The sequence below is a fragment of the Phoenix dactylifera genome, unplaced genomic scaffold (assembly GCF_009389715.1).
Source record: "Phoenix dactylifera cultivar Barhee BC4 unplaced genomic scaffold, palm_55x_up_171113_PBpolish2nd_filt_p 000214F, whole genome shotgun sequence".
Lineage (NCBI taxonomy): Eukaryota > Viridiplantae > Streptophyta > Magnoliopsida > Arecales > Arecaceae > Phoenix > Phoenix dactylifera.
The window spans coordinates 806,867-832,041 of record NW_024067725.1 but is presented as its reverse complement, the minus strand read 5'-3'; the positions used below and the strand labels follow the sequence as shown (position 1 = coordinate 832,041).

General features: G+C 35.7%; 1 protein-coding gene across 2 annotated transcripts in view; it reads left to right on the top strand.

Moving 5' to 3' along the window:
• Window positions 1-2,868: 2,868 nt before the first annotated feature.
• Window positions 2,869-25,175, top strand: part of LOC103715364 (E3 ubiquitin-protein ligase RFI2-like) — a 36,481-nt gene continuing 14,174 nt past the window's right edge. The window contains exons 1-2 of one of the 2 annotated variants that reach the window (XM_017844769.3): window positions 2,869-3,303; window positions 22,442-22,608. In XM_017844769.3, the coding sequence (XP_017700258.1) occupies window positions 3,147-3,303; window positions 22,442-22,608 (324 nt within the window). In that variant the 5' untranslated portion in view covers window positions 2,869-3,146. The remainder of the gene's footprint in view (window positions 3,304-22,441; window positions 22,609-25,175) is intronic. The other variant, XM_008802964.4, reaches the window with a different exon arrangement.

Here is a 25,175-nt window from a genome sequence, read left to right as displayed (position 1 = left end):
CAGTAAAATGACTAATAAATAAATGCAGAAGATAAGAACAAGTATAAGTAAATCAAATGTTATAATTTTATAATGGTTCGGAGCCAAACTCAGCTCCTACATCTACTCTCTAAGGCTTCCTCCTTGGAAATTTAACCATAATATATAAACAAGGTTACAACCTAATTATTTTTCGAACTCACAACCAAACCCAGTTAAAATTTTCTAGTAATCAATCAAAACTAAGCTATTTTGCTGGTACAACTAAACCAACCCCGAGTTCTAAGAACTCCTTGTTGATTTATAATCTCAGCAAAACTTAGTCAATTTTTTAGGATAATCGATTGCAACCTAGCTATTTTACAGGTACAGCCAGACCTTAGAAGCAGGTCGATTTTTATGGTGTCAGCTACACCAAAACTCCATACGAGATTCTTTAATCTCGTGCACTAAACAAAGATAGAAAATACATACAAAATGATGTTTACAAATGTTGGATTTATCTCATTGTCGCTCATGCTTGATTGCTCTGAATGTTGGAATCTTGATGAATAAAAATCAGCTCTTTTTCTTTTTTCTTTCTTGCTTACTCTTGATGGTATGGTGGAATTCAATGATTGGAAGTTGAAGCTCAAGGAGTGGTGGTTAACTTGTAATCCTTTTCTTTTACCTCATCCACTCACTCTCCTTACTTCCACTTTTTTCTTCTTATCTTTCTTGGATGTTCCCATTCATTTATATCTTCAAAAAATAGTAGAAAGATGTTTCTAGCTATTAGAGAGGATGAAATAGCCATTAGAAGTGAATATGACCATTTTAATTTTGCAGAAAAACTAGTCGTTACTGTTATCAGGTGCAAATAGGTCGACTCGACTTCTTCAAGAGTCTTTTAGTGATCTTTAGAGGTCGACTCGAAGTATGTCTCATTTTCACTGTGCTCTATTTTTCGCCTATGGTCATTGTTGGAGTTGACTCATTTATCTTTGAGGCCGACTCGAGTTTGCTTGAGGTCGACTTGTTATCCACTAGGGTTGCCTCGTGAGAGGCTTGATTTTTACTGCTTTCTGTTTTCTATCTGCGGCCATTCTGGGGCCGATTCGACTTGTACTGGGATCGATTTATGCTCGGCACGAGTCGACTTATGATACTCCAAGATCGACTCGTTCACTACAGAAAATTTCAAAACTCTTCAAAAAACTTCTCCATACTTTTTTAGCCTTTCAACCTCATCGAGCTTCTTATAAAACAAATTAACTTCTCTAAGAATACAAAATTATTAGTATTATACTCAAACATTTTGTACTTATCAAAATCAATCCATTGCGTCAACACATATTATCACATATATGATTTAATTCAACATGCTTATTAAATGGGTTATATTAGTCAAGATGAGTTACCTATTTAGGAAATAGGTGGATCTTGTTCTTGGAGAATAAATAGGTGGGAGTTTGGCTTCAGATTTCTAACCTATTAATAAATGGGTCAAGTTCAAGTAGACAAGTTTTCCATAATACTTATGTCTCAACCTAGCCCAACAAAACTCAAACTCGACCATTTTCACCTTTAGCTGACCCTCTTTGCCTCTGACCCTGTAAAGGTGTATGATCATATAACTCAAATTAAATGAATGAAAGCTAAAATATCATATGGAGATTGTTGCTTCTTCTTTTGTCCAGCTACTTTTTTGTATATCATCTCATATGGAGATCAGCTTCATCATTGATCTGTCACCAGCCATGTTGTTTTGTAAAACAATTGGCGCTAATAGTTGGTCTAAACCATGAACAGGATGAAACAAGTTAATGAGCTAATAGTAGGCGACAATTTCTTTTGCTTTTACTTATTTAGCTAGCAGATTGATGCTTTACGACAAAGTTAAACAGCTAGCAAAGGGAGTCGGCTAAGGATATCTGCATTATTGTGAACAAATGTATCCAAAAATAGTTAACTATTTCACAGATTTTTTTTTATTTATTTTTCAAAAATAATTTTAGTATAACTGACAAAGTTACTTGCCGTTATGTATTGTTATAAATTGCCATGTATTGAGAACGTTCATATGCAAGAATTATAAGGAGAAATATGAATGTAGTAGTACAATTGCTTTCTTACTAAATGCAAAGAAAGATTCAAATAAATTCCGCAGATGAGATTAAGGGCTTGTTTGGTTTCCCACTAGGAATAAAATTTCTATATTTTATAAGAAAGAAAAATTCATAGAGGCTATGTGAAAGCTACTTTTTTACTGGTTGAGAATTAATTTTTTTTTTTCAAAATTATCCTTAAATCATCAAAATTATGGATAAAATCTTTTTATTTATTAAAAATATAATATATATTTCACACAATTTTTTAAAATACATGTTCAACCAAATATAAGCTATTTTACAATATGTTACTTTTTTATGACCAACCAAATATAAGCTATTTTGGAATGTGTCACTTTTCTATAGTCAACCAAACATATCAAAACTATTTTTTTTTCATCATATTTTTAGAAATCAAATTTTTAGAAAAAAATATTTTAGTAAGAATTTTTTTTTTGGTGAATGAAATGGGTCTGAGATGTTACTCTAAAATAGCCATATTATTTAGGGCTTTAAAGCAGTGAATATAAAATGTTACAACAAATTAGGAAGATAAGACCTAGATAGGAAATCTCTTCCCCTACTTAGATCCATAGGATGTTCTTCATTTTGTGATGTGCGCGCTCCCATCGTATTCATAGAAAGACAAAAATCCTCTAGTGAAATTCACATGAGAAGCAGGCAACAATTGTATTTATGAAAAAGAGGGGTAGACATATAAAGGAAGAGACGAGAATGTGTAACGTCCAAATGTACCGTGACGACTCTGTGGACGGCGTGCTATTTGTCATTCGAACCCAACAGTACGCAACCCACCGGCGCAAAGCCACAGAAGAAAGAGAAAAAAGGGGGAAAAAGACCGTCGAAATCTGGAAAAAAAAGAGAATTCTTACAGCGAAATCCCATTGGCCATGTTGTCCGAACCGAAGCCGTCTCGTTCCGTGCTCTCTCTCTTCCGTCCTTTTAACTTTTGTAATCTCGTCATGGCGGAAACGGGAATGGATCGGGGCTTCTACGGTCTTTGAGCAAGGGTTCTAGGGGCGGTGAGGGAGAGGCAACGAGTAGGGGAAGGGATCGATGAGCGGCTCGGAGGCCATGGATCTCGAGAAGGTGGAGTTTTCCAACGAGGGGAAGGGGACTGCGGCCGCCTCCTGCTCGATTTGCCTGGAGCTCGTGCTGAATCGGGGTGACAGATCGACCGCCAGGCTCCAATGCGGGCATGTATTCCATCTAGGTGATGAATTCTTTCCTTTCATTCCATGTTGAATGAATTGCCTGATCTTGTCGACTGTTATTGCTATTCTAGGTTTGAGCGATCGTGCGTCTCCTGTTGTCAAAATCAAACCTTTTTGTTGCGCTGTGTGATATTCTGTTTAGATCTATCGTTACTGGACATTTTCATGGTGTTTACCTTGTGCTGATGTTAGAAGTTGGGTTTTCGTTGTAAAGAATGCAATTTGATTGCGATCGGCTATTTTTTGCTTGAATAAAGATTTCAACTTTATCCAAATTAGAGTATTTTTTGTTAATTTTCACCTGGGTTAGGAAGGAAACTAGTAGAACCTTGTAGAAACATGGAGCATTGATTTTGTACTTACCAATCAGCAGTCAGTCTGATCCATGTCCCATTTGAAATTATGTAAGAATTAAGTTAGATGGCTGGCTAACCAGTTGAATTTATGGTTTCACAGGGTGGCAGGTGGGACTGAGATTGGTAATTCAGTTGAATTTCCACTGTAGGAAGGAAAATGTGAAATTTAATGCAATTTTGGTATATTCTTTTTCCTGATTCGGTGCTTGTTCGCCTGAATAAACTTGACATTAATTGGTTTATGCTAGCTGATATGTAAGATGGACATGCATCTCGTAGCAAGAAACATATTTGGGAAGGAGGTGTCATAAACTAGTATGTGAATAAGCTGCATTTCTTCTTCTTGCTAAGGATCATAACTTTTAAGCATAATACATGGCTTTACTTGATCCATAGTCTAGTAGGTCTCAAGGTGCCTGCTTTCTGTATGAGGTTAACCCTTCTTTACTCAGATCGTCTATATACTGGCTAAAAAAAATATGATGTTCAATTTGATGATAATTGCTGATGATTAAATACAGAGCTCTGCTTGTTGTAGTCATCATCATCATCATCATCCTTCTCCTCCTCCGACATGAAAATGGGATAAAATTCTGTATCACAACCCTAAGCCAAGAGGGCTTAATTGGAAAGATAAAGTAGTTTTTTGTGACTATTAGTTGGATGTTGAACTTCTGAATGTTAGTGTGAATTCCTAGACCTGGAAAAATGTTTGATAAGTAGAGATGCCCTGTTGGAGCCTATTTATCACTGATGTTCTAAAAATGCATTGCATACTGCCACATGTGCATATGCATATGTGGTCCCTTGACCGCACAGCATTTTTTATGTGGTTACTATTTGTGGTCATGCTACAAATGGACCAACAAGTCCATCTACTTACAATTGTGGGGCCACATAAATAGACTTATTAGTATTTTACGACTAATATGTGAGCCTGGTTAGTATCTTGGAGCCATAAATACAGCCCACTTTTGTGTGGACCCATGGAGAGGAGTGGATTCAAGCTGATGGTTAGTTTTAATATAGATTTCAGAAGGGCCTGATATGGATATTAGTAATAGTTATTTATATTAATTATTCTGTTGTCATTGCTTCTAGGTGTAAATTACTATCAATAAGCACTTAGTTGTTATTGTTATTACTATTGTTATTATTCATCCAAAAAATATAATTATTATTGTTGTTATTATTGTATTTAACATATTATGGTTATTTTCAAGTAAAAAAAAGTAACTGCATATGTGATTTGCATACTGCATATGCACGTGCATATGTGATCCGCGTAATGCATTTATGTTATACAGTCCTTTGACCTTTTGCATACCCAGCTGCCATTAAAACATTGTTTATCATGATTAATGACAAGTTTGATCAACATAATTTGCAGCTTGCTACATTATGTCGTTACATGCTTATAGTAGGATTAGTTAGGGTCTTTCTCCAGTTGAGTTATAACACTTCATGAATGAGTATCGGGTGGGGCTATCGACACATGTTCATTTTTGGATGCAGTAAATAAAGGTTGGTAATTGAGGGCACCACATTCCTTATTTATATTTGATATGAAGATTCTTTTGCGGTAGTCAAGGTGAAGTTAAGGCAATTTATGCATGTGCATTGTGAGTAGGGAACTCTCCCCATCTCTCTCATACCATCTAGGACTAAACTGTGCATATTTGAAGGATATTGAAAGGAAAAATTTAGTAGAATGAATTCAATGTGAAAAGTGAGTTTGCTTGAGAGTTGAAAACAAAACAAAATAAAAGAGAAAGAGTACATTAATAGTTGGGGTTTCGGTAGTCCAACAGTAAATGCAGTGCCAGAATATAGAATGGATGCTATGAAGTCAAATAGGACATAATAGGATTTCTGAAGTCAAAAAAGAAAAAGAGATACGCGTGTTGAGCTTCTAACAAAACCTGATAAAAGGGGCAGTGGATTTAATAAAAGGAGGCATATAGGATGGATAAGAGAGAATAAGAGAATACTTATTGCAAATTTGGACAGGGTATTTACTTTAGGCTTTTTGGACAGGGTATTTACTTTAGGCTTTTGTACAATTTCTACAATAGAGATACATATAGGCCATGTTGTGTTTGTTGGAATAAGAATTGGAATGAGAATTGGGAATGGGTATCGCTTTTCCATTTCATCCCATTCCCTTATTTGGTTGGTCATTTAGACACAGAAATGCTGATTTCAGTGGTTGTCGAGTTCTCGTAAACGGGGTAAAAGGATGCCTGGGGGTTGGGGAGGCGCTTTGGTTTTCTTTTCCCTAGTGTTGGATATGTGCCTAATTATATATACAAAGAGGTCTTTTACATATTATATTGATTAATATAAATTGTCTATAGTATGAAGGATATTATAATAATATATAATGTTTATTGTACAGCCAAAACCTGATAAATGGGGCAGTGGATTTAATAAAAGGAGGCATATAGGATTGATAAGGGAGAATAAGAGAATACTTATTGCAAATTTGGACATGGTATTTAATTTAGGCTTTCGTAGAAGTTCTACCATAGAGATACATATAGGCCACATTGGGTTTGTTGGAATAGGAATGGGGAATGGGTATTGCTTTTCCATTTCAGCCCATTCCCATGTTTGGTTGGTAATTTAGACACAGGAATGCTGATTTCACTGGTTATTGAATTCTCATGAAAGGAGTAAAAGGATGCCTTGGGGTTTGGGGGAGACATTTTGGTGTTCTTTTCCCTAGTGTTAGATATGTAACTAGTTAATTATATAAAGAGGTTTTTTACATATTATATTGATTAGCACAAATTGTATATAATATGAAAGTATATTATAATACTATATAATGTTTATTGTATAACAATAAAGCAATATTATGTTTTGGTATGTAAATATTAATAAATATTAAATATCAATTAACTATAATTAGTAGTATATATTATCACTTATAAAACAATCATATCGTATATAATATGTAATTCTGTGAATCATATATAATTAAAACGTGTAGTTATTATTATTACAGATTAAATATTATTCATAGTTATATTATTATAGCAAATGTGTGTATGTTTATACAAATAGGAATATATTACAAGAATTGCTTCATTTACTTGAGATAATGTAGACTTATCCAAACATAGAAAGCAGAATCAGTTATTCATGATGACTCCTAGGAACAGATATCCTGCAAATAGGAAAAGCAATCCTGATTTCCATTTCCACCCCAAAACATGGCCATAGGTGTTAAACTTGCACTCCGCATACTCTAATTAATGCTGCTAGTACAAAGCAATGACCTGTGCAAATGCAAGGAAGGCGTTACACATGACCCAAACTTAAAACCAACTCAAATAAATGTTTCTAGTGGCATGTGAAATGTACTTGATGTAATTTGGCTTCCTTTAGCACACATTAACTACACAAGTTCTTATTACCGATATTGTGAATCTGGCTAGTATGTGGAGTGAGCCTTAGTGATCATCTAATGCTGTAATTTCAAGGACCATGCATAAATGTATAAGACTCATATGTAAAGCATGCGTGTGGGAAAAATGATATTGATTGTTCTATTTGATCCAAGGTTTATAAATTGAGGTACGATTTTCTAATGGTCGCTGACTTGTATGCTATATACTGCAGTTTGTTCTATATTGACACAAGGTACCAGCGCATGGCTTTAAGCAAAACTATGGCATGTGTGATGCATATATATTTTTATTTTTTAAATGATAACCATTTAGGTATATAAATAAATAATAAATGCTAGAGGAAGGATTTAACCATTCCACCTCATGGTTGACAACCAGTAGCTCTAACCAATGCAGGGTGGGAAATATGGATAGCACGCCATATGGGGAAACTCAAGGTTAGGAGATGAGGATGCTTGGACATGTCTCACGCGTGGCATTATATAGTAGATATGAAAAAGGCATAGGAGTTTTAAGATTGGTACTTGGTGGTATGGGATTGACTATGTGTGGATCCAAAGTGATTCAGGCTGGTCCATCACAAATTGGTCTTGAGGGGGTGTTGGGTACCGGTTCCTAGTTCGTATGATCTAGAACAGCTAGTATGGGTTGGTATGCTTGGTACTTGAATCCTTGGTTCAATCTTTATTTCCATAATGATGCCTAAATTATGTAATACCACTAATTAACTTGCTTACGAGAAAAAATATATAATTTGAACCAAGGTTCGCAATTTCAATACTAATCCCTGTATTGGTACCATGCTGATACAATGTCTGTATGCCCACTATGAGGGTCGACTCTGCATACCGAGACTTTGTACGCCCCCCGTACTGAGTCTCCATTTGATATTGAAGCAATATTGTATGCCCGGTACGTGCCAGTATGCACCTATATGGTGAACCTTGATTTGAATTGCATTTGACTCTATAATATCTCTATTTTCGCTACTTCTGATAGTTTAGAATTATAGGATAATGCTTAGATTGTTTAATGCGTATGCAAATTTTCTATTATGCTTACTCCACTTTTCTCTTTTGGAAGAGACGCTTCCCTTGTAGCGGGAAATGGTAGGTTTGAATTTTTTGTAGGATTGGGGCTGAGAAAAGCTATGTTGTCAAATGACATACTCATATATGTTGAGGGCTTTGCATATTTCATCTTGTATTTGGTGCAAAAGGGACATTAACCTATAACTGAAAATAAAAAGGGAGTTTGTTATCGAATTCAGATTGTAATATTAGTAATTTGGGGGGCATTAAGGAAAAGGAATGCACATAAAGGAATGCCATGGTAATCTTCACAGGTAATTTCTGTGAGACAAATGAGGAATGTGGACTTGCAGCAAATTTATACATGTTTTCAGGTAGATTTGACATGGTGTAGGCAAATGATATAGGTTCAATTGATGAGATTATGCTAATGCCATGATAAGCTTCTGAGGTAATTTCTGAGCCTAATAAGTAATGCAGGCTTGCACCCAATTTGTATAGTGGCCAATATAGGAGTCAGTTCGGCGTACCAAGTCTCGGTTCCATACCATTATGGTATGATAAGTCTGGTATAAGGCAGTATGCATCGGTACAACGGACTTTATATATATATAAATGGAATATGGGAGACCGATATCCTAAATGAGAAAAAAGATTTTAGAAGGGCTATGACAGCCCTAGTCAATCATTTTAGCATAAAAGGAAAAGTTACTGAGAACGATCAAAGAGCAAATTAAGTTATTAGGTGAAAAATCATCTAAGGCGAATCTAGATCTGATCAATCTCTATGGTTTATGTGACCTAATAGAGATGCTCTCAATGGTCAAATTCAAAGGGCTAGACTATTGAGAAAAAGTACAAAGAGTTCTAAACAAAGAACTCTAAGATACTATTCATGATATGACACCACAGCATGGAAAGCCGAATCGGCCTGTACCGGACCGTTCCGACACTTAAACGGTACGTCGGACCGTTCCGAGCCATCTCGGGCTGGAACTGACCGTTACTGGTGCGAATCGGCGGGTACGCACCGGTACGTTTTTTACCCACAGCGTTGTGATTTTTAAACCACAGTTCGCGTGCGCTGTGGTGTTAAAAAAGACCACAGCATGGCGTTGTGGTGTTAAAATAAAGTGGCCGACAACGGCCACCTTTTTTACGCACTGTGGCCTTCCTATCACTGTTTTGGCGACAGAATTTGAAAAAAAAATAGAGTGATTGCCACGCCCCCTCCCATTCGGCTATAAATACCAAACGAATTGTTCTGACAATCACAACTCAGAAGGAGGGATAACCAGAGAAGGGTAGATTTGAGAGAGCCCACAAATTGGGAAGGAGGTGCTAAGAGAGTTCTTTCCTTCTCAAAAAAATCTAGCGGAGACTATTTTGGTAAGCATCCAGCTGCCCAGCTTACCAAAAAAAGAAAACAAAGGGCCCCAGTGGAGAGTATAAAGGAGAGCTAGACCAGCACGGTACTTATGATGGTGATGGATTTTTTAGCCATGGAGGGAGCAGAGGACAGTATGGTACTTATGAGATATAGCCGAAGGGTGGCCTTCGATTCACTGGTGAGTCCCAATTTTATGCATGCTACACAGGATACGGACCACGGTCGACCATCTGATAGAGTATGTGAGGATACTATTGCATATAAAAGACGGGCTCCTCGAGATCGTTCAGGAAGACAGGATACAACTGCAGATGAGCTCGCATATGGATCCTATTATCCACAGCCTTAGGCATACGAATATGGATATGGTGTGTCGGATTTTGCTTCCGCTATATTCGGATGAGCCTCTACATAGTCAAAAGACACCTCTCAGACCCAGAGCGTGAGCGAGAGATTCAATAGTTCTTATAACCTGGTGCGAGTTTTTTCTGGTTGGCTTGATCTACTTTCTCCTGACTATACTTATGATTCGGATATCTACGAGAGCCATCGGCACTCGTTCCGATTTTAGATATCCGAGAGTGCTTTAAATGTATGTAAATAATTGTATCTTAATTTGAAGATATTTTATGTGTATCATTTTATCATTTGTATCATTTGGAACGGAAGGAAGTAATACCATGCATCATCTATCTTCAACCCTAATCCTAAATATAGAAACATCAAAAACCATTAAAAAAATCAAGAAAACAATAAAATACATCAAACTTCACTTAATTTCATAAAATAAGATCCAACAGAAACAAAACTTCAAAAAAAAATAGCGTCGAAACCCAAAACCCGGTCATTCAACCGGTACCGGTATGGTACCAGACCGGACCGATACCGTACCGGTCTAGGGCACCACCGGTACGCCGACTAGTACTGGTACAACGTACCTTGCACCACAACCTCATGATATTAAAGAGTTGCTAATTGAATTAAGAGTTGTTGCCCAGAGGTGCAGCCGAAGAGGGGGAGATGAATTGGGTCTCTTTAAAAATATTTGAAGTTAAAACGTATGGAGAGTATGAGTTACTGTTATCTTATAGTTTCAGCAGCGGAAATAAGATTGCACAAATTCGACAGTGAATAAAGTTAGGAAAGCAGTCAGAAATATGCAGAGGAAAGGAAGAGAAGAACCACAATCACAAACACCAAGGTTTATAGTGGTTCGGTGCACTTCCAGCACCTACGTCCACTCCTCAAGCCTAGCTTGAGATTTTACTATAATCCAGCAGATTACAGCCTGATTATTTTCCGGGCTCACAATCAAAATCCAGTTGGTTTTCCCAGGCAACCAACCGAAAACCTTTTGTTTTCCGGGATCACAGACAACCCAATTGGTTTTCATATAAACCAACTAGAAACTTTTTCCTTGCTGAATATTTTCGATTCAGCAACTTTCAATCGTGGCTTGGAAGAGCCTTTACAAGTTTCAAATCAATGAAACTGTTACAACAGCAATTAATCCAACTAAAAAAATGCTGTAACTAGAAAATTTAAAGCTTCAGAGCATATAAAGAATAAATCAATGAAAGTAAAAGCTGAAGCCGATGAAGAAGTTGGCTGTGGAAGAATGTTCCAATGTCCGAACAACAGCTCATCACGATGTAGTGCGAAACTTTGACTGATCTCCTCACAAGAGAAAGTTTGAGATTACAATGCTGGTGAGGACGATGAATTGTTAAGCCTTTTCTTCTCTTTTTCTCAGTGGAAATCTTTTATTTTCAATAAAATCTTTTTCCTTTTCTTGTTGTTTCCATTCTGAGGTTCCCTCGTATTTATAGACAAATGCTTCGGCGGGATTTGAATTCCTTTCTTCCCGTTCTGATGAGAATCTTTTTCTGTTACAAAAGAAGATAAAAGTCGTTCACAGCTTCCCGTTGTGGTCCCAGCAGTATAAGGGTCGATTCATGTATCTCAGGGGTTGACTCATGTTCATTTTGGATCGGCACTTCAAAATGTCGAGAAGGCTTATGCTGTGGTATTTGCAAAGGGTCGACTCTCTATCCTTAAGGGTCGGCTCATCTTCATCAGGAGTCGCCTCTTTAAACACAAGGGTCGGCTCACGCTTTAGTTTTTCGGCCAGCGCTGAGACTGAGCAGGGGTCGACTCTTCAAACTCAAGGGTCGACTCTTCAATTTCGGGGGTCGACTCATTTTGAACAAGGGTCGACTCTTCAAGCTTCTCTCAGGCGGTAAGAACTTTCTGTTTACTTTAAACTACACAATGGTCGACTCATGTTCTGCGGGGGTCGACTCATTGACTGTGTTCCTTGAATAAAACTTATCAGAATCAACTTAAACTTGTCCTTTTTGCTTAGGAGTTGACTCAAGTCTTTCAAACAGAAAATTTTAGACTTCATCTCTATTCTCCATGGACTAGATTAATATCATTTCCTTTTAGAACATGTCCAATGAGATATTTGCGAAGAACTTAAGATTTTGCAGTGCTTTAATTCTTCTGATTTTTCTTGACTTATAAAACTTCACAATTAAGCCAATGTCATTAGTATACATCATCTCAAGTGTTTTGTAATCATCAAAATTCATCCTTTAGGGTTGACAATCTTTTCCTTTTTAATGATGACAAAATTATTGAGTTAAAAATAATTTTGCAATAAATTTCACAGCAATTATCAGAATTTTATAATGAAGTTCAGAGCAAATATGACATTTAGAGATATATGCATAATTTCACCAAATTAAGGAGAAAAGTCTCCCCCTATCAATTATAAACATTTGAATTATGCAGAGTTCTTGTTCTTCATCTTTTCTTAAGTTTTGTTTACCATCATAATTTAAATCTCCCCCTATATATTATCTTTAATGTAGAGATTGGTATTTTGAATTCTTTTCACATTTCTTATATCTCATATTAGAATTATTTTTCATATATTTCTCCCGATTTGTATTCAGAATTCTTTTCACATTTCTTATCTCTCAGTTTAGAATTCTTTTTCATATATTTCTTCCGATTTGTATTCAGAATTTTTTTTCATATTTCTTATCTCTCAGTTTAGAATTTTTTTTCCTATATTTCTCCCCTTTTTTGTCATCAACAAAAGAAAGGAAATTAAAAATAATTTCTGATACTAGCATTAAGGATTAAGGATTGATTCAATATGTATCAGAGCAGCATACAAACCAATAAATACATTAACTGCATTTCAAGAAGGGTAAGCATTCATTATAATTGATAAATGAAGTACACTTGATAAATCAAAAAGATTACAATTGAGATCAATTTGTATCAGACAGCATACAAGTGTGCCACAAAAAAAAAATCATGAAACTCAGCTTAGTACAAGGTTATGTTTTGAAAACATGGGTTTTAGTCTAAGCTCTGGTTAGGTATAGTCTAAGGTCAGTCTAGGTTCAAGATTTTGAAGATGAAGGTCCAGATTGATCTTCCTTTGGCTCTTCCATCAGCTTGTCAATTTTACTGTTCAGTGCAGTGATGGAGCAATTGAGCTGAGTATGTTCTTTTTTCAATGCTTGTACAGAACCTTGAACAGAATTTCTTTGAATCCTAAGTTGCTCTTCAATTGCTACCATTCTTCTTTGTTGATTAGCTGCAAGTTGCCTTAAACCTTGCAGTTCTGCTTTCACTTCTTGGGTCATGTTAGTGAGATGATTGACTTTGCTAAAACTGGCTCTAGAATTAAGCAGTGCTGTAATACTGTTGTCCCCAATAGCTTTTAACTGCCATTTCTCAAGTCTGAGTGGAGGATCTGATGACCTTTGAATAGGTGGAGGCTGCCTGACTGAAGGTTCTGTTGAAGGTGCTTGTATAGGAATTCTTTTGCCTTTGTGTGGTGTAGGAGTGTCTTGACCACTTTCATCTTGAATTTCCTTCCTTTTATGAGTCCATTTTTCCTCAGATTTAACAAATCCCATCCTCTTCAATGATTTGTCATTGTAAACATAAGAAGACAGTAGTTCCTTCTTGGTTTCCCCGTCTAGATTTATATTGAAGTAACAGAGGACTTGAGTTAAGACCATACCATAAGGAAGTGAAGCTCCTTTTCTCTGTCCTTGAGCTTCCATGTATCTAAGCATCAAGCAGGGTAGGTTCAGTGGGAGTCTTTGTATGATATGGTGCATTACTAGTATATCCCTTTCTGAAATATGATCAAATTTTTCTGTCTTCGGAAAGAACATTTTGTTGATCATGTGATGCAGTAGACGCATCTCTGCATTCAGTTGATTGGCACTGATCTCAGTCCAATCTCCTGTGACTTCTCTATTCAGAATGGTACTAATCCCTTCATTCCTATTTTCTAGATCTCTATTTTCTCCATCATTTGGAATCCGAAGGGTATCTCTAAGAATTTTTTCAGTAATTAAGATAGGGATTTCTTTTACCTTGGACGAGATCTGTCTTTCTCCATATCTGGCATTGTTGTAGAACTCTCGTACCAGGTCTGGATAGGTTGGCACATTCAGTGAACATAAATATTCCCAACCCATATCCTTTAGATTTTGCCCTAAGGGAAAATTTTCTTTCTCCATAAATTCAAAATCCACTCTCCTTCCTGTCGATACATTTCTTATGGAGAGAGGTCCTTGTTTCGACACTGAGGACGGAGGTGACAGAGGAGCCGTAACGGGTTGAGGCGGTGGTGTTACTTGCCTCTGTGGATTCTCTGCCCAAGCCTTTGTTCTCCTCTCAATTTGTGGAGTGGCATTCTTCCTCTTTGGTCCGGATGTAACTTGCTTGATTCTCACCATATCAGAACCTCGGAAAGATTTTCTAGGGTTTTTGGAGGTTTTTGTTTGAAGAGTTTGAAGACAAAAAGGCGCTCTAAGAGGTATGAAACGTTTCAGGTTCAACGTTTCAAAGAGAGAGAGAGAAAGCCTTTTAGCATTTGTTTCTAATAGTTTCCTCTTTAGTTGCTCATCCAACTCATGAGTCATCTTCTATGAACTAAGAGTCGACTCTTTTAACATAAGAGTCGTCTCTTGTGAGTTAGGGGTCGACTCTTTTAATTTAAGAGTCGTCCCTTACTACATGAGTCGACTCCTCATTTATATGAGTCGTCTCCTTAAACTGTTCGAGAGACAAAATCTTTTGAATAAGATTTAAAACTCAATTACAAACCACGGATCAAATCAACTAAAATTCAACTATTAATAGTCAATCAAAATACATAATTTATCATTCATAATCAGTCATCAAAATGGATCACAAATACATAATTCACCCTCTAAATTTACAAAATACTTCTTCATTAAGAGATTTAGTGAATATATCTACAATTTGTTTATTAGTATTTATAAATTTCATTTTTATATCCCCATTTTGAGTATGATCTTTTATGAAATGATGTCTGATTTCTATATGTTTAGATCTTGAGTGTTGTATGGGATTTTTAGTCAGATTTATGGCACTAGTGTTGTCACATCTTATAGGAATTTTATTTTGTTTTATGCTATAGTCCTCGAGTTGTTGCTTAAACCATAGAATTTGAGCATAGCAACTTTCTGCAACAATATATTCAGCCTCAGCTGTAGATAATGCTACGGAATTTTGATTCTTGCTAAACTAAGAAATTAAGTTTGTTCCAAGGAATTGACAAGTTCCTCTATCTAATCTACAACCAGCAAAATCAGCATCTGAATATCCAATTAAGTCAATTGTAGATGTCTTAGAATACCATAAGCCTAAGTGTTGTGTTTCTTTTAAGTATCTTAATATCCTTTTAACAGCAATTAAGTGTGATTCTTTAGGATTTACTTGATATCTTGCACACATACAAACATTATGTATTATATCAGGTCTACTTGCTGTAAGATAAAGTAAGGAACCAATCATTCCTCTATACAGCTTTGAATTAAGGGATTTACCATGCTCATCTTTTTCTAATTTACAAGAGAGGCTCATAGGAGTACCTATTGATTTTGAATCTTTCAAACCAAACTTCTTTAAGATTTTCTTTGTGTACTTGCTTTGGCAGATGAAGATTCCATCTCTTGTTTGCTTAATTTGGAGTCCAAGGAAGAAGTTGAGTTCTCCCATCAAGCTCATCTCGAACTCACTTTGCATGAGCTTAGCAAATTCTTCACATAAGCTTTCATTAGTATCACCAAATATAATATCAACATATATTTGAACAATCAGAATATCAGCATTTTTCTTTTTAATAAACAAGGTTTTACAACATTTCCTCTTGAAAAATTACTTTTTATTAAAAAATTGCTTAATCTATCATACCAAGCTCTAGGAGCTTGTCTCAAGCCATAAAGTGCTTTGTTCAATTTAAAGATATGATCTGGAAGTTTATGATTTTCAAATCCACGTGGCTGTTCTACATAAACTTCTTCTGTTATGAAGCCATTTAGAAATGCACTTTTGACATCCATCTGAAATAATTTAAAATCCATGAAGCATGCAAATGCAAATAATAATCTAATAGCTTCAAGTCTAGTTACAGGTGCAAAAGTTTCATCAAAATTAATTCCTTCTTCTTGATTATATCCTTTAGCAACTAATTTAGCCTTATTTCTAATTACAATTCCATCCTCATTTAATTTATTTCTGAAAATCCATTTTGTTCCAATTACAGAAATATTTTCAGGCCTTCTAACTAAATTCCAAACATTGTTTCTTTCAAAATGATTCAGTTCTTCTTGCATTGCCATTAACCAATTGTTATCTTTTTCAGCTTCTTCAAAAGATTTTGGTTCTATTTGAGAAACAAATACAAGATGAGTACAAACATCTCTAATGGAGGATCTAGTCCTTATCCCTTGTGAAGGATCACCAATTATTAATTCTCTAGGATGACTATGTGCATACCTCCATTCTTTTGGTAGACTAGTTTTACCCTTAAGCATTTGATCTTCTTCTTCTTGATTATCATCATGCTCTGAATTTTCAGATGCAGAAACATCCTTTAGGGTTAATTCTTTGTCTTGCTTATTGAGTTCTTCTGCATCATCATCGAGATCTACATTCTTTCTTGAAGAAGGATCATTAGATTCATCAAAGATAACATGTATTGACTCTTCTACGACTAGAGTTCTCTTGTTAAATATTCTATATGCTTTGCTTGAAGAAGAATATCCAAGAAAAATAGCTTCATCTGATTTTGAATCAAATTTTCCCAAGTTGTCCTTACCATTATTTAGAACAAAACAGATGCAACCAAAAATATGAAAGTATGAAAGATTTGATTTCTTATTTTTCAAAAGTTCGTAAGGAGTTTTCTTTAAAATTGACCTAATGGTAACTTTATTAAGAGCATGACAAGCTGTATTTATGGCTTCAGCCCAAAAATACTTAGGTAAGTCACTCTCACATAACATTGTTCTAGCCATTTCAGTAAGTGTTCTATTTTTTCTCTCTACAACACCATTTTGTTGCGGTGATCTTGGTGCAGAAAAATTATGATCAATACCATTTTCGGTGCAGAAATTTTTAAAATCATGATTTTCAAATTCAATTCCATGGTCGCTTCTAATCTTGATAGTTTTCAATCCATATTCATTTGAAATCTTTTTATACAGTTTAGTGAAAGCTGAAAATGCTTCACTTTTGTGTGCCAAGAAGAAAACCCATGTATACCTAGAAAAATCATCCACAATAACAAAACCATAATGCTTTCCACCTAGGCTTGCAGTTCTTGTTGGTCCAAATAAGTCCATATGCAGAAGCTCTAAGGATCTATTTATGGAGACAACATTTTTATATTTGAAAGAGGCTCTGGTCTGTTTTCCTAGTTGGCATACAGAGCAGATTTTATCTTTTTCAAATGACAATTTAGGCAAGTCGAAAACAAGTTCTTTTCGGATAAGTTTTGAAATTAAGTCTATGCTTGTATGAGCTAACTTTCGATGCCATAACCAGCTAGCTTCACTGTTTTTGGTTTTCATTGCTACCAAACAGTCCATGTTTTTCATGAGTATTTGATCTATATCAATCAAATACACATTTCCATGTCTATGTCCAGTAAATATTATACCACTGTTATTAGTACTAGAAACTAAGCACATTGATAATTCAAAAATCACAACATATCCTTTATCACAGAATTAACTAATGCTTAATAAATTATGTTTGAATCCATCTATTAATAAAATATTTTCAATAAATGTAGTTGGAGTAATCTGAATGTTACCAATACTAATGATTTTGCCTTTTCCATTATCACCAAAGGTAACCATTCCTCCATTTTTCTTTTTGAGGGACATGAATTGGGATTCATCCCCTGTCATGTGTCTAGAGCACCCACTATCCAAGTACCATTTTCTGTTTGATGCTTGGGATGCTAGACACACCTGCAAAACAGAAAATCAATTCTTTATCTTTGGTACCCAAACTTTCTTGGGTCATTGAATGTTAGCAATGATGGTTCCCTTCGGAACCTATATCTTTTTAATTGAAACATTGTTCATAAGATTCCGACTTATAGGATTGTAAGTGGCATATCTGTTTCAGTTTGTCTAATTTGAATGGTACAGATTTCGGTTTAACATAAGTGGGTTTCACAAAAATGTTTTTCAATTATTTCTGTTTCTTCCAAGGATTATATTAAACCAGCTTTATCATAAACAACTTTCTGACTTTCTAGAATTAAATTTAATTTCTCAGAACTTAGGGTGAATTTATCAACTATAGGTTTCAGTTTTTCAACTTCATTAGCTAACTTCTGATTTTCTTCATGCAGTTTCTTCTTGTTATCTAGAAGCAGAGTATTTTCTTTTTCTAATGATTGGTTCTTAATCTTCAGTTCCTTGTTCTTTAAGTTAAGCTTTTTATATTCAATCATAAGCTTAGAAAAAGCATCTTGAAGCTCATCGAAAGTGAAATCATATTCAGTATTCAGATATACCTCATTTTCATGTCCCATTAGACACAGATTTGCAGCTTCTAGTTGCTATTCTTCTTCTCCAGAGCTGGATTCATCACTGTCACTCCAAGTAGCCATCATAGCTTTCTTCCTTAACCTCTTCGGAGCCTTTTTCAATAGAGGATAGTCTGTTCTGAAGTGTCCAGGCTTTTTGCACTCATAACAAACATATGGTTTCTTATTTTCTTTGGTTTGCTCCTCCTTGATTACAGGCCTTCTCTTGAAGTTTTCTTTATTTCTTCTAAAGAATTTTTTGAACCTTCTTATAATCAGGGCCATTTCCTCACTGTTATCAGATTCAGAATCCTCGCTTTCATCTTCATGTAGAGTGGATTTAAGAGCAATGGTTCTGCGCTTTTTGGGTTCATCCTCCTCAAGATTTTGTTTCATTGAGAGCTCATGAGTCATTAAGGAATCCAACAGTTCTTCCAGTGGGAGAGTTGAGATCTTTGGCTTCTTGAATGGCAGTGACCTTTGCTTCCCATGCTTTAGGAAGAGACCTAAGAATTTTCCGAACAAGATAACTGTTAGAATATGATCTGCCAAAGCTTTTCAGGCCGTTTATAATATCAGTGAACCTAGTAAACATTTCAGTTATAGATTCACTATTTTCCATTCTAAATAATTCATACTTATGCACTAGCATACTGATTTTAGATTCTTTGACCTGGTTAGTGCCTTCATGTGTAACTTCCAGCCTATCCCAGATTTCTTTAGCAGTTATGCAAACAGATATACGAGTAAACTCATTTGCATCTAAAGAATAGTAAAGAACATTCATGGCTTTTGCATTCAGCTAAGCCATTCTTTTATCATGGTCATCCCATTCAATCTCATGTTTGAATAAGGTGATGCCATCAACAATTTTAGTTGGTGTGTGAGGTCCATTAACAATAATAGTCCATAAATCATAGTCAAGTGCTTGAATAAAAGTTCTCATACGAGCTTTCCAATAAGTGAAATTTGTGCCATTGAAAAGACATGGTCTGTTGGTAGATTACCCTTTGGCAACAGAGGATCTCATAGTGGCTGCCATGACCTTTAACTCTTGATTGTTAGATCAAAAAGTTTTTTGTGAGTACCAGGCTCTGACACCACTTGTTGCCCAGAGGTGCAGCCCAAGAGGGGGGGTGAATTGGGTCTCTTTAAAAATAACTAAAGTTAAAACGTATGGAGAGTATGAGTTACTGTTATCTTATAGTTTCAGCAGCGGAAATAAGATTGCACAAATTCGACAGTGAATAAAGTTAGTAAAGCAGTCAGGAATATGCAGAGGAAAAGAAGAGAAGAACCACAATCACAAACACCAAGGTTTGCAGTGGTTCGGTGCACTTCCAGCACCTACGTTCACTTCTCAAGCCTAGCTTGAGATTTCACTATAACCCAGCAGATTACAGCCTGATTGTTTTCCGGGCTCACAATCAAAACCCAGTTGGTTTTCCTAGGCAACCAACCGAAAACCTTTTGTTTTCCGGGATCACAAACAACCTAGTTGGTTTTCAGACAAACCAACCAAAAATTTTACACCGTTTGTTTTTTCGGGCTCACAAACAATCCAGTTGGTTTTCAGATAAACCAATCAGAAATTTTTTCATTGCTGAATATTCCCAATTCAGCAACTTCCAATCGAGGCTTGGAAGAGCCTTTACAAGTTTAAAATCAATGAAACTGTTACAGTAGCAATTAATCCAACTAAAAAAATGCTGTAATTAGAAAACTTAAAGCTTCAGAGCATATAAAGAATAAATCAATGAAAGTAAAAGCTGAAACCAATGAAGAAGTTGGCTGTGGAAGGATGTTCCAATGTCCGAACAGCAGCTTTTCACGATGCAGTGAGAAACTTCGACTGATCTCCTCACAAGAGAAAGTTTCAGATTACAATGCTGGTGAGGATGATGAACTGTTAAGCTTTTTCTTCTCTTTTTCTCAGTGGAAACCTTTTGTTTTCAATAGAATCTTTTCCCTTTCCTTGTTGTTTCCATTCTGAGGTTCCCTCGTATTTATAGACAAATGCTTCGGCGGGATTTGAATTCCTTTCTTCCCGTTCCGATGAGAATCTTTTTCTGTTATAGAAGACAAAAGTCGTTCACAGCTTTCCGTTGTGGTTCCAGCAGTACAAGGGTCGACTCATGTATCTTAGGGGTTGACTCATGTTCATTCTGGATCGGCACTTCAAAATGTCGAGAAGGCTTATGCTGTGGTATTTGCAAAGGGTCGACTCTTTATCCTTAAGGGTCGGCTCATCTTCATCAGGAGTCGCCTCTTTAAACACAAGGGTCGGCTCACGCTTTGGTTTTTCGGCCGGCGCTGAGACTGAGCAGGGGTCGACTCTTCAAACTCAAGGGTCGACTCTTCAATTTCGGGGGTCGACTCTTCAAGCTTCTCTCAGGCGGTAAGAACTTTCTGTTTACTTTAAATTACACAAGGGTCGACTCATGTTTTGCAGGGGTCGACTCATTGACTGTGTTCCTTGAATAAAACTTATCAGAATCAACTTAAACTTATCCTTTTTGCTTAGGAGTTGACTTAAGCCTTTCAAACAGGAAACTTTAGACTTCATCTCTGATCTCCATGGACTAGATTAAGATCATTTCCTTTTAGAACATGTCCAATGAGATATTTGCGAAGAACTTAAGATTTTGCAGTGCTTCAATTCTTCTGATTTTTCTTGACTTATAAAACTTCACAATTAAGCCAATGTCATTAGTATACAACATCATCTTAAGTATTTTGTAATCATCAAAATTCAACCTTTAGGTTTGACAAGAGTATTCGTCATGGATGATTTGAGAGTCGGCTTTCACTCTCTAAACACTTTTGCTAATAAAAATGAGATCATAGCAATGTAGAAAGAGCTCGTCAAGCTAATTTTGTTTGACTGCTTTGCCACCCTTCAAATGTTCTCAACAGTAGTATTTACTATATCATACGAAATCAAAAAAAGTGAAGACTTCTTAAAGGCAGAGATTTATAGCGGGATAGAAGAAAGAAAAGTGGCGGAAATTATCCGCTCATTTCAAATCTATCATATCAGACTCTTCAGCTATGATGAGGACTTGCCCAGTGGTACCATGAATAGTCCTTTCGAAGAATTTAATTTTAAAAAATATAGTATTTCCTCATATATAGAAGTCTATTACAAAGCAAAAGAGTTTCAGCACCAAAGATGTTGGTCAGATGGAAGAATCTGAATGACTACTGAACCACCAATAAACATCCAAGCTGAAGGAAGCTTATGGAAACCCTTGCTGAATATCATCAACTCTCTAGAAAATATTCAATACAAGCTACTGTTCCAAGAAAGTATAAAGGGCACCATGATGATCTAGTTTGGTCGTCGTCATGTATAAAGGCTAAATGCAGAACTTTGCCATGATGAAAACAGATGAGATAAACAAATAGTTGGCTTAGGGGGAATTGACAATGTGATGTTAAACATCAGGGATAAAAGGATGAGTCAATGGTATAGTTAATTTTACAATTAGAATGTACAGGGCTTTTCTGGTTCTATGATTAAATCATGAATAGATTTTTCCCTGTTGCTGATCTGAATGTATTTTCCACATTCATATGGAGAGATTTTATCATGCTTGTTGAGTTGAAACTGGAACCTAATATGGGAACCTCATCCTAATTTGTTTACATTTTTTATAACTGCTGTAGCATTGGAATTGCAAACTTTTATGTTTTACATGGTTGGCTTTGATGCACTCCCAAACTATCTTGACATTTTGCTTCTTCAAAGGTGTTTTGTCAGATTAGATCCTGGGTCAGTCTACTAGTCCCAAAAGTTGAGCAATAAACTAGTTTTATTGATATTCTTTGCACATTGCTATTCATGTCAAGAATTTCTGCTAATTTACCCTTTATGCAACTTACTAATCTGGGATAGTAGAACGTTAGCCTCTTCCCATCATTAAGCGTTATATGCCTATTCACTAAATTTCATGTGGTTTTGCATACTCTTCACGGTTAGAATGTTCTGTATAATTTGTCTTTAGTTTGATTGTTATATTTTGATCCAACTATTCTTTCATTACTTGTTCAGATTGCATTGGCTCAGCATTTAATGCAAAGGGGGCAATGCAGTGCCCAAATTGTCGGAAAGTTGAGAAAGGTCGATGGCTTTATGCAAATGGACACCGCTCTTCTGCTGATTTTGATATTGATGGCTGGGTTACTGAAGACATCTATGATCTTGGCTATTCTGAGCTGGTAAACATGGCTTATAAAAAAGAACTCTCTTTTTTCTTTGAATCTAGAAAATAATTTTTTTCCTTTAATTTTTTTGTGCAAAAGATGTTGGTCCATTGCCATAAACTTGCATTGAAGAGTTTGGTTTTTATGATAGACCTTGTATTCAGGAATATCTCTGCAGTTCATATAGTCATGCTTGACACTTCAGGCACCATATTATAATTTAAGAAGTCTTTGATGAAGTGGATTTGCATATATGCACTTTTTATAAATCTCATACATTAATGTTTTTGGAGGAGGCAAAACTGGCATCAATTCTTTCTGATTTTTCTGGTCATTCTTTTTAGGTGAAACCTTACTTTATGGTAGTCCTTTCTAACTCTTTGTTTCTCAAGAGGTAACAAAACCAATGCTGCCACATAAAATGGTAGTTGATTATCATGTGGGATGTACAGAGATTTTTTTCCCTTCTCTTGTGTGGCTTAGGTCAAATTTTTTTCATTTTTATTATATGTCTGACATAAATTAATGAACTTTAATATTTTCCCATTGCATACGTCTAAAATCAAATAATTAATATACTTCTATATATATCCCTCTCCCGAAAAAAATAGGTAACATAATACTATTTGTATATTTGCATATACCACCTGGTACCGCCTATAAGATGGGCTTGATATATTTCAAGAGCTTCTCAAGAACTTTAAATCCATCAGCTTTTTAATTCTCTAGTGATATCAATCAGTCAAGTGGCCTTCTTTATAATAAGTCAAGGGGTTATTATCTTATTGCATGTGATTGTTAATCAATAATCTGGATTACTTAATGAGATTATATGTTATCAATTTCTATATGTGTGATTGGGTTTTACATCCCACTTATGGCACACCAACCCCAAAAGTAGTTAGTCTTCCTATTTTATATTATTCTATAGTATTCATTTACTGCTGAGAAATTTTTAGTTGGGTTTTCTATCAAATGATTCAACTAGAGATCCATCATATGTCATCTATCAGCATGGAGTCGATCTTCCATCATTTACTTGGTATTGTGAATTGATGATTCAAGGTATCAAATGACTAGAATTAGATTAAGAACTCCATAAATTGCATGTTGGACAATTCGGTGGTAAAGATAAATGCTGCAGAAGAATTAACAATCTGAGTTTGATTATCGTCTTCTAGATCCTCTAATTTAAATTGTAGCTATGGACCTAAACTGTGACATATTTCTTTGCCATCTATTGTGTAGTGGCAAAATTATTCATCTACCCTCAAAGGATATGTTGCTTGAAGCAAGGTACAAAGCAATGGTACTGAGCCCCATACCGATGCCACCTTGTCACTATATAGGTACACCCACTATGGAGACCGGTTCGGCAGTTGGTATGCCCCCCATACTATGTACCAGTACTGAATCGGCATGGCACGACGGCATACTATGGCTTGAAGTCCATTTGGTTGCGATACTGTCAACAAATTCTACTTGCAATTCCTTGTGACCATGTTTTCTAAGTGCATACCTATGATCAAGTAACTTGGCGAGAATACCATTTATTGATGATATGATCATAATCAAGGTTCAACTGATGCTGCTGATAGGATTGGTGGTCATGGTCAACTATTATCAAGTAACATGGCTAGAATACCATTTATTGACGATATGGTCATAATCAAGGTTCAACCGATGCTGCTGATGGGATTGGTGGTCATCGTCAACATGACTCTTGTCGAGCTGTGTTGAAACAAAAAAAAGGACTTACGAACTGAAAACATCCTTCTAATTAAAAAAATGATTTAATTGTGTGATGCTGATAGGGTGCTATTGCTAGTGTTGGCACTTTAAAACCATGGTTGGAATTACTCATCAAAGAGAATGGAGGCACATAGCACTAGATTTTTTTGGTTTTTTTTTCCTTGTTGGATATGCTAGAGATAGAGAATGCCCAAGTACAAGAAAATAAATAGGCTTCAGGATTTGGAGGTTGGCCTCCAAGCTTTTACTCCATATATATATATATATATATATATATGTGCGCGTGCGCATGTAATAGCATGTTAAGATAAAAGATAGTTAAAAGATATGAATACTGATTGTTGTGTCAATCTTTCTTGGTTGAGAACATGGAACCTCTTGTTGATAGCTCAGCTTTGATTCCATCTTGTACAACTTGGAAACTCGTGCATGCAAGGCAGGCTGAACTAGTACTGGGATCCGTACAAGTCAGCTACTGGTATGGTACGGTATTGAGAAAGTGGATTCAGTTGGTTTCATCGTTCATGCTGCGAACCTGAACCTGATAGCTATCACTTACTGGTCAATACAGTACTGACACTTGATATGGTTAGGCATGTTGGTTCTGAACCATGTACACAATTTTTTATTTTTTACTTTTTCATTTTTTTATGTTTAATGATTTTTTATGAAGTTTTTGAGTGATTTGAACAACAATTTGATGTTTTTTGCGGTGTTTTGATATTCTTTAATTTGGTGTTTCTTTTCTTCATGCTTGTTGTTTATAAAATGACTATAATTTTAATGCTAAATGCAATTAAAGTACGTAGATCATTATATTTATAAAGAAA